Source organism: Stomoxys calcitrans, chromosome 3, assembly GCF_963082655.1.
Source record: "Stomoxys calcitrans chromosome 3, idStoCalc2.1, whole genome shotgun sequence".
In the NCBI taxonomy this organism is placed as follows: Eukaryota; Metazoa; Arthropoda; class Insecta; order Diptera; family Muscidae; genus Stomoxys; species Stomoxys calcitrans.
Genome location: NC_081554.1, coordinates 14,156,983 through 14,171,118, shown reverse-complemented (window position 1 = coordinate 14,171,118; position 14,136 = coordinate 14,156,983). Strand labels below are relative to the sequence as shown.

Below are 14,136 nucleotides of genomic sequence, written 5' to 3'. Positions count from 1 at the left end.
AAGATGTCAGCCAGTCTTCATAAACCGTTCCAGTGGATATGTATAATCGCCTTTAATTAGAGTTGGGATAGCCGAAGAGTACAGTTTACCAGTATTATATGGCTATTCTTCTTATAAAATGATTTTACATTTATAGAAATCAGAGATTTTTAAATGAGTTGATATGATTTTTTTTTCTTTTAATAATTGAGAAATTGTAATTACATTTTTATATTGTTAGGAATCCACAGCTGCCTTACTTATTATCCTCTTAAAGTTAGTCCCCAAAAATCCCCTATATTCGTATTTACTTCATCAATTTTAGTTTAATTTATAGAAAAATAAGTAAAAATACTAGATCTGATCACCAACAACACATTGCCCATTGTGTTTATGATTTCTTTCTTCTTTTTTATTCTTTTGCACATCCACTTCTGTACCACTACTACTACTACTACCACCACTACAAAAATAATCTACAACCTCTACAACTACTCGAACTACAACCAAACTTCAATTCTGCAAACAACAAAAAAATCATCCTTCAAAATTTAAACACTCAACAACAACAAATTCCATAAAAAAACATCAAACATATCGAATGAACGAACACCAAACACTATGTAGGTTTGGAAAATGAGGATATGACACCAACATTGCGTCAATTATGGACAGCCATAAGGCAGCTACAACAGGATATGACACAAATCAAACAGGTCATCAATGATGAGGTAGCTTTGCGTGTGAATTTGCAACAGTTGCTGATGCAACATTTAGAAACTGGTAGTACATCATCGAGTAACACACCGAAATGTTGACTATGGAAGTAAAATGATCGCCACCATGCCTACCAGCTTGCCCTCACAATCAAGCCAAGAAATATGGCGATCAAGGAGTTTGATATTTTTGTAATTTGTACTTTTTTTCTTTGAGGAACCATAAAACCAATGTTATGAAGGAACTTACTGTTTTCTTATATCTATAAATATGTATTTTTATTATTATATATGTTATTAATGTAAATTATTTATTTATTTGAACAAAGAAATATCAACTAATTTTGCTTTTTTCCCCCAAAACACACAAATGACTAAGTTCTGCAGGAGTTTTGGAAGGCATAAGTACAATTCATGTGAAGTTTACAATTGTATAACAATTTGTGAACTGTTATACATAAAGAAAATGCAAGTATCTTTAAGCGGTATAAACAATGATATGTCCCTTGCCATATTGGCTTCCATAAAGTGCATATAGTTGTACAACAGTTATTGTTTATAATATTTATATATTTGGACAAAGGAAATTGATTTTTTTTTCTTTTATTTTTGTCAAAAATTTTTACTTATATAAAACAAATATAAAATTGGTATTTCCAGTTCCTGTAAAGTGTAACACAATTGTGTAACATAAACTGTTGACATAAACTGTTAGCATAAACTGTTATCAATTGTTGAAATTCAACATTTGTCATATTGGTTTTTATATACATTTGTGCATAGTTGTATAAAAATTTAATACAGTTGTAAAACAGTTAAGTATATCATATTGGTTTTTATAGACAATTGTGCATAGTGGTATAAAAATTTAATACAGTTGTATAACAGTTAAGTGTGGTTGTATAACAGTTGGTCTCTCATTTGCATATATAAACATTCCTTTAAAAAAGTATAAGAAACACACATTTGACGTTTATATAATGCAACGGAGTTGTTAAACAGTTTCTAAAGGGTGATTTTTTTGAGGTTAGGATTTTCATGCATTAGTATTTGACAGATCACGTGGGATTTCAGACATGGTGTCAAAGAGAAAGATGCTCAGTATGCTTTGACATTTCATCATGAATAGACTTACTAACGAGCAACGCTTGCAAATCATTGAATTTTATTACCAAAATCAATGTTCGGTTCGAAATGTGTTAAAATTTTGACAAATTTTGTTCAGCGATGAGGCTCATTTCTGGTTGAATGGCTACGTAAATAAGCAAAATTGCCGCATTTGGAGTGAAGAGCAACCAGAAGCCGTTCAAGAACTGCCCATGCATCCCGAAAAATGCACTGTTTGGTGTGGTTTGTACGCTGGTGGAATCATTGGACCGTATTATTTCAAAGATGCTGTTGGACGCAACGTTACGGTGAATGAACACATTTTGAACCGAACACTGATTTTGGTAATAAAATTCAATGATTTGCAAGCGTTGCTCGTTAGTAAGTCTATTCATGATGAAATGTCAAAGCATACTGAGCATCTTTCTCTTTGACACCATGTCTGAAATCCCACGTGATCTGCCAAATACTAATGCATGAAAATCCTAACCTCAAAAAAATCACCCTTTATAACTGTTATACGTATGTTTATACATTTAATTTTATTTTTTTTTTCAGGGTGCAGAATTGTTTATATAAAAGGGTATTGTATAACAGTTTAGGATTGTAGAAGATCGGTAAAAATTCAATAAATGCTTTACAGTTAGTGTGAAATAAGATAGTATAACAATTAGTATAACATTTTAAAAGTGATAAAATGTTGGGTACATTTATAATTTAAATGCTGCTGACTACATATATGCATCTTCTTTCTCCAAAAACTGTAAAGTAACTGTTATAATCAATTTAATACTTTTTTCAATTTTTAAATATTTTATACATAGTTGTATGGAATTTTATACAATTGATGTACAAATCTTGTGTAGTTGTATAACAGTTTAACAAGTAACAAGTTTTCAGAAATGTAGTATAAACTTATGAGCTACATATTTTGCGTAACAAAAATTTTGTATAACAGTTAATACATATAAAGAAAAACTTTTTAGTATTTAACACACTTGCTGTCCCTTAGTTCTACAAAGTTTTGTTGAGAAGATTTTCATATAAACTGTAACAATAGGTGTTTGTGGAAGTTTTCAACAAATTTAACTGTTATGCTCAGCTCGTTAATCAAATTATATACACCCTTTATAAAATGAACTTCAAATTTGAATAAACTGTTACAAACATGTGTTTTTTTGGAGCACAAAAACTTTCAAAAGACAAAACATTTGTTATAACAGTTTTTACAGATAATACCACCTTATGACTTTATTGTATAACAGTTTAAGATTCTTAGAAATGCATCAGTTTTTTAAGTAAAGTTGAGAGATTTGGTACTTAGTTTGATTTTTTTGTAGTATCGGACAGCTTGTATAACAGTTCATATATATGTTACAATAGTTAAGGATTCATATGTAATTGTGCTTATGTTTCTAGAAATACAATATGTCGCTTTAAAGTGCATAATTTGTACAAACAAAATTGTATAACATTTAAAACAACTTCTATAAACAAAGAGTAAAAAGTATCAAGTAACTGTTATACACAATTTTTCCATCAACTGTTTTGACAAATGTATAAATATTTTAGGCCTAGTTTGCATGGCCATTTTTATAGATCTTGTGCAACAGAATTGTAGTTTTTATAACTATTATACAACTATAAAAAATTGTTTTAAAACTATTATACAACTATTATGAGCTTATTTTCCTTAATTTAGATAAATAAACATGTATACAATTTTATGTAATTATAGTACTGTCCTGTTTCAACTTTTGCTGCAACAATTTATAGAACTGTTATACTTGTTGAATAGTGAATTAATTGTGCTTATGTTTCTAGAAATACAATATGTGGCATCGAAGTGCATAATTTGTATATAAAAATTGTATAACAGTTAAAACAACTTTTATAAACAAAAAGTAAAAGGTATCAAGTAACTGTTATACACAAATTTTCCGTCAGCTGTTTTGACAAATATTTAAATATTTTATGCCTAGTTTATATGGCCATTTTTATAGTTATTGCGCAACAGAATTGAAGTTTTTATTACTGTTATACAACTGTTATAAAACTGTTTTATAACTATTATACAACTATTATGAACTAATTTTGCTTAATTTGGATAAATAAACATGTATAGTATTTTGTTATGATATTACCCTGTTTCAACTATTGCTGCAACAATTTATATAACTGTTATACTTGTTAAATAGCCAATTAGCTGTCAAAACAAAACAAATTGTTATACAATTTTCTTTTTTTTTTGTTTGATATGCAAACTTTCTCTGAAGCTTGTATAACAGTTTATACCTATGCTTTGTAAAACTGAGATATAAATGTTAATCTGTTATACAATACATGTTTATTTGCAAGCCTTATATAACAGTTCACAAAATTTGTAAAACGGCTTAACATGGTTTATAGAAATATTGTTTATAATGCTAAAGTGTTTATGATTCTATGCCTATATAATGTATAACAGTTTATACAATTGTTCTATCAAATTTTGTATAAAGTTTTTGTATTTTTAAAACGTTGCTCCTCCCCATTTTTTTGAAGCACAAATCAAACGCAACAACGAAGAGCTTCTTTGTAGTTTTAGTACTTAGTTTTGCTACTTATCTCTTATATACAATTATACTATATAAGCAAACAAATGAACAAAAAACACAAAAATGTATTTATCTTTTTTTTTCTTAAGGTTGTACTTGCACAATCCGTTTTTATGCTTAGAAAACACACAAACGAAACGAAAATTATGTAACAAATTTACAAAATAAATTTATTTTTTTCTCCCTACCCCTTTTTCTGTATAGATTTAAGCCACATAATTTAAAAAATTTAGTAAATTTTAATTTATACCAAAAAACCCAAAACGAAACAAATGAAAAAATCATTGTCTTAGAATTCTTAGTAAATAATTGAGCGTGTATTGTAAGAATAAACGAAAAATCATCGCATAGTCTTTAGCCTCAATGTATGTATAAATAGTCAATAACTAATTTAAATTAAACCAAACACTCTCCCTTAAATAACAAATAAATGAGTAATCCCAAATGAATTGACAATAAATAGAGATTTTTTGTTTCTAAACATTTTCCTAAACACGAATTTAGTGTTCTAATATCATTTCTAACATGCAAATAACTAATGACAAAAATGTATGTAATTTAAATGTTTATATTTATTTATGTTTTTATTTTTGGTTTGGAAGAAATTTGCTCAAAATAGTCGACATACAATTTGATAAAAACAAATTTTTCGAAATCTCTTTCTATATATACATAAAAGAGACGCGTGACCAACTGACTGATCAACGTCCAGTCAAAATGGCTAAAGCTAGGCAATAGGCACGGGATTAGAGGTGGTTTGGTGATTACTGTACGTTAAGGTACTAAAAAGTACCAAATAGTACGAAAATGTTTAAAGTTTGTAAGGGGCGAACGGAAATGGCTCGCATTTTGTTTGCCCAAATTAAATAACGTTTCAAAAACATAAGACTGGGAAAAAATTTCACAAAATGGTACCGGAAGTGATAGAAAAAGTACGTTTAGTGTCGCAGTTAGTACATTATGTACTTTTTTTCTAAATTGAGCTAGAGCTCCGAATTTTGGTACATAGGTATACTATTGCAACAACCAATGTTAGTTCACTAAATTAATATTTTGAAAATTTGTATATTTAGGTACTAAAAAGTACCAAAAAGGTACGAAATAGGTGAACTTATCTCAGGGCGAACCGATAGAGCTAGAACCTCCATATTTGGCTTAACTGATTGCTGAGAAAGAAAAAATATCAAAAAATTGTACTTGAAAGGGCCACATTTTGGCGCTATTTGCTACTTTCTTTATGGATTAAGCTAGAGCTATGAAATTGGTCATGTAGGTACAATAACGAAGTAAATGTTGACTAAATGATTTTTTTAAAATTCGTACATTTTGCTACCAAAAAGTGAAATAGGTACCAAAATTGAAATATTGTGCTATTATTGGTACTATTTGGTACTTTAGTTACCGATTAAGCTATATCTCATAAATTTTGGAGACAGGTACAGTTTAACAGTATTTACTTCGGGACAAGAACATTTTTTTTTGAAAAGTCGTACATTTAGGGACTACAAGATACAGGCGACTAGGAGACAGTATATATTGGGCCAATAGAAGAGTTTTTTTGAGATTCATACATTTAGATACTAAAAAGTATAAAATAAGAAATAATGATTTATCTTAGTCCACAATGGGGCAAATGGCATGTTAAACAATGCAAATTTGCTCATGAACATTCCGTTAAGGAACAGGGGCAATCTTCTTAAACAATATAGTAGTAAAATACGTACGGAAAATGGTAAAGGTACAAATTTAGGCACTATTACGAACTTTCCTTACGGACTGGCCTAGATCCTCAAATTTTGGGATTCAGGTATACTTTGAGACTATATCGGGAGACTGAGAGATTTTTTTTGAAATTCGTACATTTAGAACCTAAAACGTTGAAAATGGTTCTTTCTTCTAGCGTTCGAAGCCATCAATACAACTTCCAACAGATGCACAAAATCATGTGTAGTACGGAAGAAGTGTAATTTGCCACCGAAAGAACGTCTGTCATTACACAAAAATACACGCATTGGGAAAAGTACAGCTAATAAGCAAGGTTGTCGAGTTTGGTTAATGTGGTAATTGTATTATAGATGCGTTTTCGCTACTAATACGATTCAAATACAACATACCAACACACGGCCCTTGAAGCCATCACACCTAATATGGTTAAAAAGTCTTCTAACCAAAGACGAAATGCGTCCCATTGTGGTTGGTATGTTTGGCTTTCCTTTTCCATTTGCATCTCCGATCATTGAGCTCGCCTCGAAAGAGAAACAAACAAAAATGTAATTAACATAGAAAATTGCGGCGAAATTGGATTTTTATAGACAATGTCGTCCTAATCTATATTGTAAAGAAAATTTCGTCGAAATTTGAATTTAAAAAATTTTGTTCAAAATTTGAATTTAAAAAAATTTTCAAAATTAGAATCTTAAAGAAAATTTTCTTGAAATATGTTTGTTTCATAAAAAAATTCTTCGAAATTTGATTTTTATGAAACATTTCATAGAAGTTTAATTTTCATAAAAATTTTTGTCGAAATTTGATTTGATTTTCATAAAAAATTTCCAGATCTTTTTTTTTTAATTTGGTTTTCTTGTTCATTTTATAGAAATTTATTTTTCATAAAGAATTTTGTCCAAATTAAATTTTTTTATAGAAAATTTCGTCTAAATTACATTTTTATAGAAAATTTCGTCCAAAATTGATTTTTATAGAAAATTTCGTCGGAATTTTATGTTTGTAGAAAATTTTTTCAAAATTGGATTTTGCTAGAAAATTTCGTCAAATTTGAATTTTAAACAAAATTTCATCAAATTTTTATTTACATAGAAAATTTTATTATTTCGTCGAAATTTGATTTTTATAGAAAACTTTGTCGAAATATGATTTTTATAGAAAACTTTGTGGAAATATGATTTTTATAGAAAATTTCGTCAAAATTAGATTTTTATAGAAAATTTTGTCGAAAATTAATTTTTATAGAAAACTTTGTCGAAATGTGATTTTTTTTAGAAAATTTCGTCCAAATTTGATTTACCTAGAAATTTGCGTTGAAATTGGGTTTGGTAAATTTCGTCCAAATCTGAAATTTAAAGAAAATTTTGTCGAAATTAGCATTTTAAAGTCGAAATTTGATTTTCATTGAAAATTGCGAAATTTAACTTTCTTGGATTTGTTGTAAAATTTCATTTATATTTTTCTTCAAAACCTTGTTATTTTGAGCAAATTCCTTCTCTTTTGAATTGAATTTTTTTTTTGTTCCTCATATTCATAATTATTTCATTTTATTTCAGCAACTAGAGCAAATCACATGAACTACTATAATGCAATTGCCAAAGGATATGATGGAGGAGATGTATTTCGTGGATCTTCCAGTAAGGCCTCGTCATTTTGGTTTCCCAGGGGCATCTTTGGAACAAAATCGTAGTAGAATATGAATAGACAAAAAAATTATATTAAATATTTATAAAATATTCTATATCATCTCTGCATAGTTAAATGAAAAAAGCTGGAGTCAAATTATACACATACGTGATCAACTACGCTTTCGTATCGAGTGAACTATCATCACGTATTTAGTCAATGTTTGAACGATCGTATACACATTTTAGATTCAATTTTTATGATTAAATTTCAAAAATTCTCGTTCAATGAAGAAATACATAAATCAAAATTGAAAGATTTGGAGCCCTTGTACTCGTTCACGTATGCGGTAATATGGCACCCGGTCTTTAATTTTCAAAGTTTTAATACCTATATTTTACACAAATGTTTATATGCCGGCGACTTCAATTACTCAAGTTAAGAATTTATAACAGCGTTACAGCAATAATTTTCAAGCCAAAAATTTATAATAATTTACTAAAATAAAGGATTTACAATATCTAATGAAAATATAAAGTTGTGTTTCAAGGGGTAAAAGGGAAAAATGAAACCAGCAGCAGTCCAAGTAAAGGCTCTTTACAATTTTTATTATAAAAAATATGTGCGTACGGGTTTGATCTTGGTTTCATTTCAGCGTCTACTAGTTCTTCTTATGCCTCATTTGAAGCATGATTTTAGGCTCGAAATCGATACTCATGTCATGTACTGTCTAAACCACTTCTTTTTTTTTATTAAAGTACAATAATTTTAATTAGGACCTTATCATTGAATATGTATCATACTTTTAGGAGCAAGTGAGAAAAATTTTAGCCGCTGTACTGGACCGTTAATTTTTTTAAACATATTTTGTGGAGCTGAATATACTGTCTAAACCACTTTTATTGAACTACAGTAATTTTAACTATAAAGTTAGCATTGAATATGCGGCATATTTTTGGGATAAGATGAGATGAAATATCAACCGCTGTACAGGATCTTTGATTTTTTTCCAAACATTGAAAATTGAAAAGGTTATAAACAATTTAATGTATAGAATATAAGCGAAAAACATAAAGCATACTTAAAGGATTAAATATTATTTTATCTTACCATGTTGCATACAATAATTTTCATGTTTATTTAATGAAATTTAAATATTACAGCAATGAAAGCCATATTTGGTAAGCTTAACATTTAGTTGGCAAAGCCTTGTGGAATTTAAATTTATATATATGTATATTGAAGTAGAATTTGTATATTGAAGTATATTTTTTTACAATGGACGCTGTATATTCCTTCCCTCCGTCTTTCCTTCTGCCGAAATCTCGATAGGGGTTGATCGAATTAAGATATTCGCTTGACACATTTACTTCTTATTAATGTAGGTCGTTGGGGATGGCAAATGGATGGATACTATCGGTTCATATTTGGATATAGCTCCTATATAAACCGATCTCCCGATTTAATGTCCTGGAAGCCCAATTCTGTTCTTTTACGACTTTAGACAACAATTTCATTTTTATTCCCACCTCCATAGGATAGGGGGCATATTCATTTAGTCATTCCGTTCGCATCACACCAAAATATAAAAAATTCCGGCTTTCAAAGGCTATTTCACGATGACCGTGTGTGTCTCCGTCTGTTGTAATCACTCTACAGCTTTCAAAAATTGAGGTATCGACGCCAAAATTTTGCACAGATTCTGAATACGTTAATACGTAGGTTAAGCTCTCGAATAAGCCAAATCGGATCTTTATTGGATATAGTTGCATATAGAACGATGTTCTGATTTACGGTCTTGACCGCATAAAATACTATTTGTTTACCAATTTCGCTGAATTTTGGAACAGTGTACTAGCACTGTATTAACGTCGCCATTGTCCAAAAAGAATATGTTCCATATCGGCCTATATTTATATATAACTGCCATATAGACCGATCAGCGGATTCAGGGCCTTAAGCCCTGCATTTGTTGCCCTATTTCAACAGTGAGTTGAACAAGGCCGCTCAATACCCGTACCGTGTACGGACCTCATCAGACTTAATTTGGATATAGCTGCCATATGGAGCGATCTGATGACGTATGGTCTTAAGCGCGTAAAAGGCGCATTTATTATCCTATTTCGGTGAAATTTGGAACAGTGAGTTGCAGTAGGCCACCCGCTTTCCGCACGGAGTACGGTTCAGAACGGACCATATTGGATATAACTTCCATATAGACCGATCCTCGGATTCCGGGGCATAAGTCCATAAAAGCCGCATTTATCACTCGGTTTCGCTGAAATTTGGAACACCCGATATCCGAAATTTGAGCCATCAGATATCCGTACCGTGTATGGTCCATATCAGACCAAATTTAGATATAACTGTCATAGATTCAGGGTCTTAAGCCCATAAATCACTCTGGTTCACTGACATTTGCAACAGTGAGTTGGAGAAGGCCTTTCGATATCCGAACCGAGTATGGTCCACATCAGACCACATTGGTATATAACTGCCATATAGACAGATCTCTCGAATCAAGGTCTTAGGCGCGTAAATGACGCATTCATGTTAAACGGCAGGGCGGCTGGATATGATCCAGATTCTTGAATCATTATATCAACATTAGATTCGAACTCTGACATATACCTGATAAAGGGTGATTTTTTTGAGGTTAGGATTTTCATGCATTAGTATTTGACAGATCACGTGGGATTTCAGACATGGTGTCAAAGAGAAAGATGCTCAGTATGCTTTGACATTTCATCATGAATAGACTTACTAACGAGCAACGCTTGCAAATCATTGAATTTTATTACCAAAATCAGTATTCGGTTCGAAATGTGTTCAAATTTTGACAAATTTTGTTGAGAAAAGACAAACAAACAAATAAACCCACAAAAAAACAAAGCGCAACAATTTAATTTTTATGTAATAGATGTTCTCTAAATTTTAATTTTATAAAACAAACATTTAAAAAATATATTTTTATACAAAGTAATATGGTAATAATCTTTTTGTATAAAACCCCTATTACTGATCCGTTCTGCTTAAATCGACTTTTTGTCCTATTTCAAAAAAATTTCAATGATATGACTTCTGGTAATCTCATAATAGAGGTGGTGGGATGACTACGGCACGGATTGACATAGTTGGAATTTTGACTAATGTGTGCGGTGAAAGCTGCAAAGCAGTCGTCTTCCTGTGCAGCTTACAAGATTACCATTTTGATAGTTGCACTTAGAAAATTTCCTTGGAAGCTAGGGAGGAATAGCACCTCAAGTGTCTTTGGCTACTGGTAGAGACACGATGGGTATTAGCGCTGTGGATGACATAAATAACATGTCGCCAAAAAGTGGCTGAGTCCTATCGTTTAGCGTGGGCCAAAGTAACGAAAGCCATTCAGAGGTATTCCACCAGCTGGTATAAATCTCCAATCTTCTCATATTCCCTAATATAACCCTGAATATTCCATAATTTTTTTTAATACCGCATCTAAACTCCCAAATTATCAAATTTCACTTTCAATTAGTTGACTGTAGACTCAGTTAATATGCGCTGCCTTCATTAAAATTGAATGCTTGAAGACTTAAACAAATCTGATTAAAAATTCCCACATGCAAATGAGGAATTTTTCATTTTTATTCGACTCAACAAAAGAATGCAAAGAAATTTTACTTTTATTACAACTGTCTGTCCGTCTGGATGATTATTTAAAACTTAAACGCAACAAAAAACAACAAATCACTGCCACTATTAGCCCCCGTTTTTGCTGCCGCCAACCTAACAAGGAGATGAGTTTAAAACGAAAGACTTAGGGCACATGCAGCTTAAAAATATGACTATGAATACAATAGACATATGAATTAATGAAACCATTTTTTCTTATGCACAAAACTGAGCACATAGGTTAGAAGGTTGAGAGAAACACAGATAGGTAGGTATAGCTGCTAGGTATCAAATGTTTAATTACAAACGACCTTAATTACATTGCATACACAGCCCAACGGAGATGAAGAGTAAGCTAAAAGCCCACAAAAAAGGTAGGAGAGCACAAAAAGTCCATCTTTACCGCAAGTAAAAGTGGTGAAAAACTAAGAGCTCATCAAAAGATCATTAAAAGAGACCATAGCCAGAACAACTACATTAAAAAAAACAAACCACAAAGATTTGCAAAAAGAAAATCTTTGCCAATCTCTTGGAATGTGTATGAAGATAATGTTTGTGGCCATGGCTGCTCGACTCCCATGATGAAGTCTTATGATGATGATAGCTTATGCTGATAGCTTTCATAATAAAATGTTTTATTTGTCTTAAAACAAATAAACGTCAAATTGAGAGATCCAACCACATTGGCTATTGACCATGGGAACCCTTGGTGGCTTTTGAAAGTTTCAAGACAGGAAGAAAAAATTCTATGATCATAGTGATTTAGTCAAAGTTATTTCGATTTGGAAATGCCACAAACGCAATAAAGTGATTAAAAGCTATTAACCAGTCTTCATATTCTCATTCTTCCCTTCTCTCAATTAGATGGTTACAAAATTTAGAAAATTTCATTTTATTTAAGCTTGCACAAATTACACTTTTTAATAGTGAGCAAAGCGAAAGTTAATCTCTTTTATCGTTAAAGTTATTTGAGGCATATAATTTTTTAATTAAAATTTTTGTTTAATGAGTTTAAGGGACTTTTAAAGACTTTAGGTCGAAAGATATTTAATATGCGGTTCAAAAAAAGTAAAATTTATAAAAAAAAATAAAAACGTGCTAAGATCGGTCGGGCCGATCGAGAACCCGCCATCATGGATTCGGCTAGAAAATGCCAAAAATTAACATAGTTCAAGAGCATATGTGTAACTTACATATCAAATTTCTTTCAAGTCAGGCAGAAATTGAAGCTTCTCTGAGCCTTAGAAGACTAATCGGGATATCAGTTAATATTGAAACTATATCAGAGTTGGACCATACTTGTCATAATAGTTGAAAGTCATAATCGAAACACTGCTTGCGCTCAGACAAATCGGAAAAAATTGAAGTCTCCAGGGGCTTAAGAAGTAAACTCGGGATATCGGTTTATATGGGTGCTATATCAGGATATACACCAATTTAGACCAAAGCTACCACAGATGGTAAAAAAATTCTTTTCACCAGCAGCCATTTTGTGGTCTTGAGAAGCACACCGGTCAGCTAGAACCAATTTCACTTCTTGAGCCACTAAGGGGCAAAACCATTGATTGAATATCTGGTACTATTTCTCATATCCAAGCCACGTATATGACCTATATCACAGAAAAACACTACTTACATGCAACGAATTTTGTTACTCAAAATAACAAAAAAGTTTGCGTCCAAATCAAAAACATTTGGTTTACTTCGTCTTTTTAGCAGAATAATCGCTGAAATATGTCCATTACCTGAGTTCCATAAAATTGTGCACACAGTATTTAAATATTCAGGAGTCATATGCGCAAAATTTTATGGAACTCAGGTAATGGGCATATTTCAGCGATTATTCTGCTAAAAAATCGAAGTAAACCAAATGTTTTTGATTTGGACGCATACTTTTTTGTTATTTTGAGTAACAAAATTCGCTGCATGTAAGTAGTGTTTTTCTATGTCTTTCAATATTTATGGCAAATATGGTCAAATTTGGTCTACAACTCACGTATATCCCGGTCTTCATGTTTCAATATTTTACCTTTTCGGCTGAAACTTGGTTCATAAAGTACAATTATGCTCCTCACACACTCATAGCCGCCATATAAGTCGATCCCACTACCCGAAAACTCCTTAAAGCCTCAATCATAATTCGAGCAATTTGATTAATTAAGCAAGAATTTTAGCAGAATTGATGATGTTGGATTCCAAAGATTTGGACCAACCGCATTTTTACTGATTTTGAATGCTTTATTTTAACTTAACCTTCTTTCATTCCATAAAAACACACCCGATGTTTGACAACAAAGAATGTCTGCAAGATATGCTGCAGCTATGGCAGCAATTCCGAACAGATGTTTATCATATTTGCAGTTTTGTGTCGTTTTTCATTTGCCTTAAGCCGAATTTGAAGCTGCAAAAGCGATTTTCTGCTGCTCACTTAATCCTTAAGGCTATAACGGAGTAATGATAGAGATTTCTCCCCAAAAACTACTTCAAATGACTACTCTTTACAAAAAATTCTCTTATTTGCCTATAGTTAACATTAGAGTCAGAGTGAACTCTGATATTTGTTAAGACGAATGGACAGCAAGAATTGAGACTGGCAACCATAAGGAAGGAGTATGCAATTTTTCAATAACTTTAAGAGGGTAAGTATGGGTTTGAGTATTTTGTGTGGCATAGTCCAATTGACCAAAAGAATTTATGTTTGAATGTTGTTCTACGCCATGAAAAGTTGCCTGCCT

The 14,136-nt window shown here is 31.3% G+C and overlaps 1 protein-coding gene across 4 annotated transcripts in view; it reads left to right on the top strand.

Annotated features, from left to right (window-relative positions):
• LOC106092874 (serine-rich adhesin for platelets) overlaps positions 1-8,281 on the top strand; it is a 79,339-nt gene extending 71,058 nt beyond the window's left edge. For 2 of the 4 annotated variants that reach the window (XM_059364333.1, XM_059364332.1), the window contains exon 10: positions 7,681-8,281. In XM_059364333.1, the coding sequence (XP_059220316.1) occupies positions 7,681-7,814 (134 nt within the window). In that variant the 3' untranslated portion in view covers positions 7,815-8,281. Of the gene's footprint in view, positions 1-606; positions 1,788-7,680 lie in introns of those variants that run through there. The other 2 variants (XM_059364331.1, XM_013259822.2) reach the window with 1 other exon arrangement.
• The last annotated feature ends 5,855 nt before the right edge of the window (positions 8,282-14,136 follow it).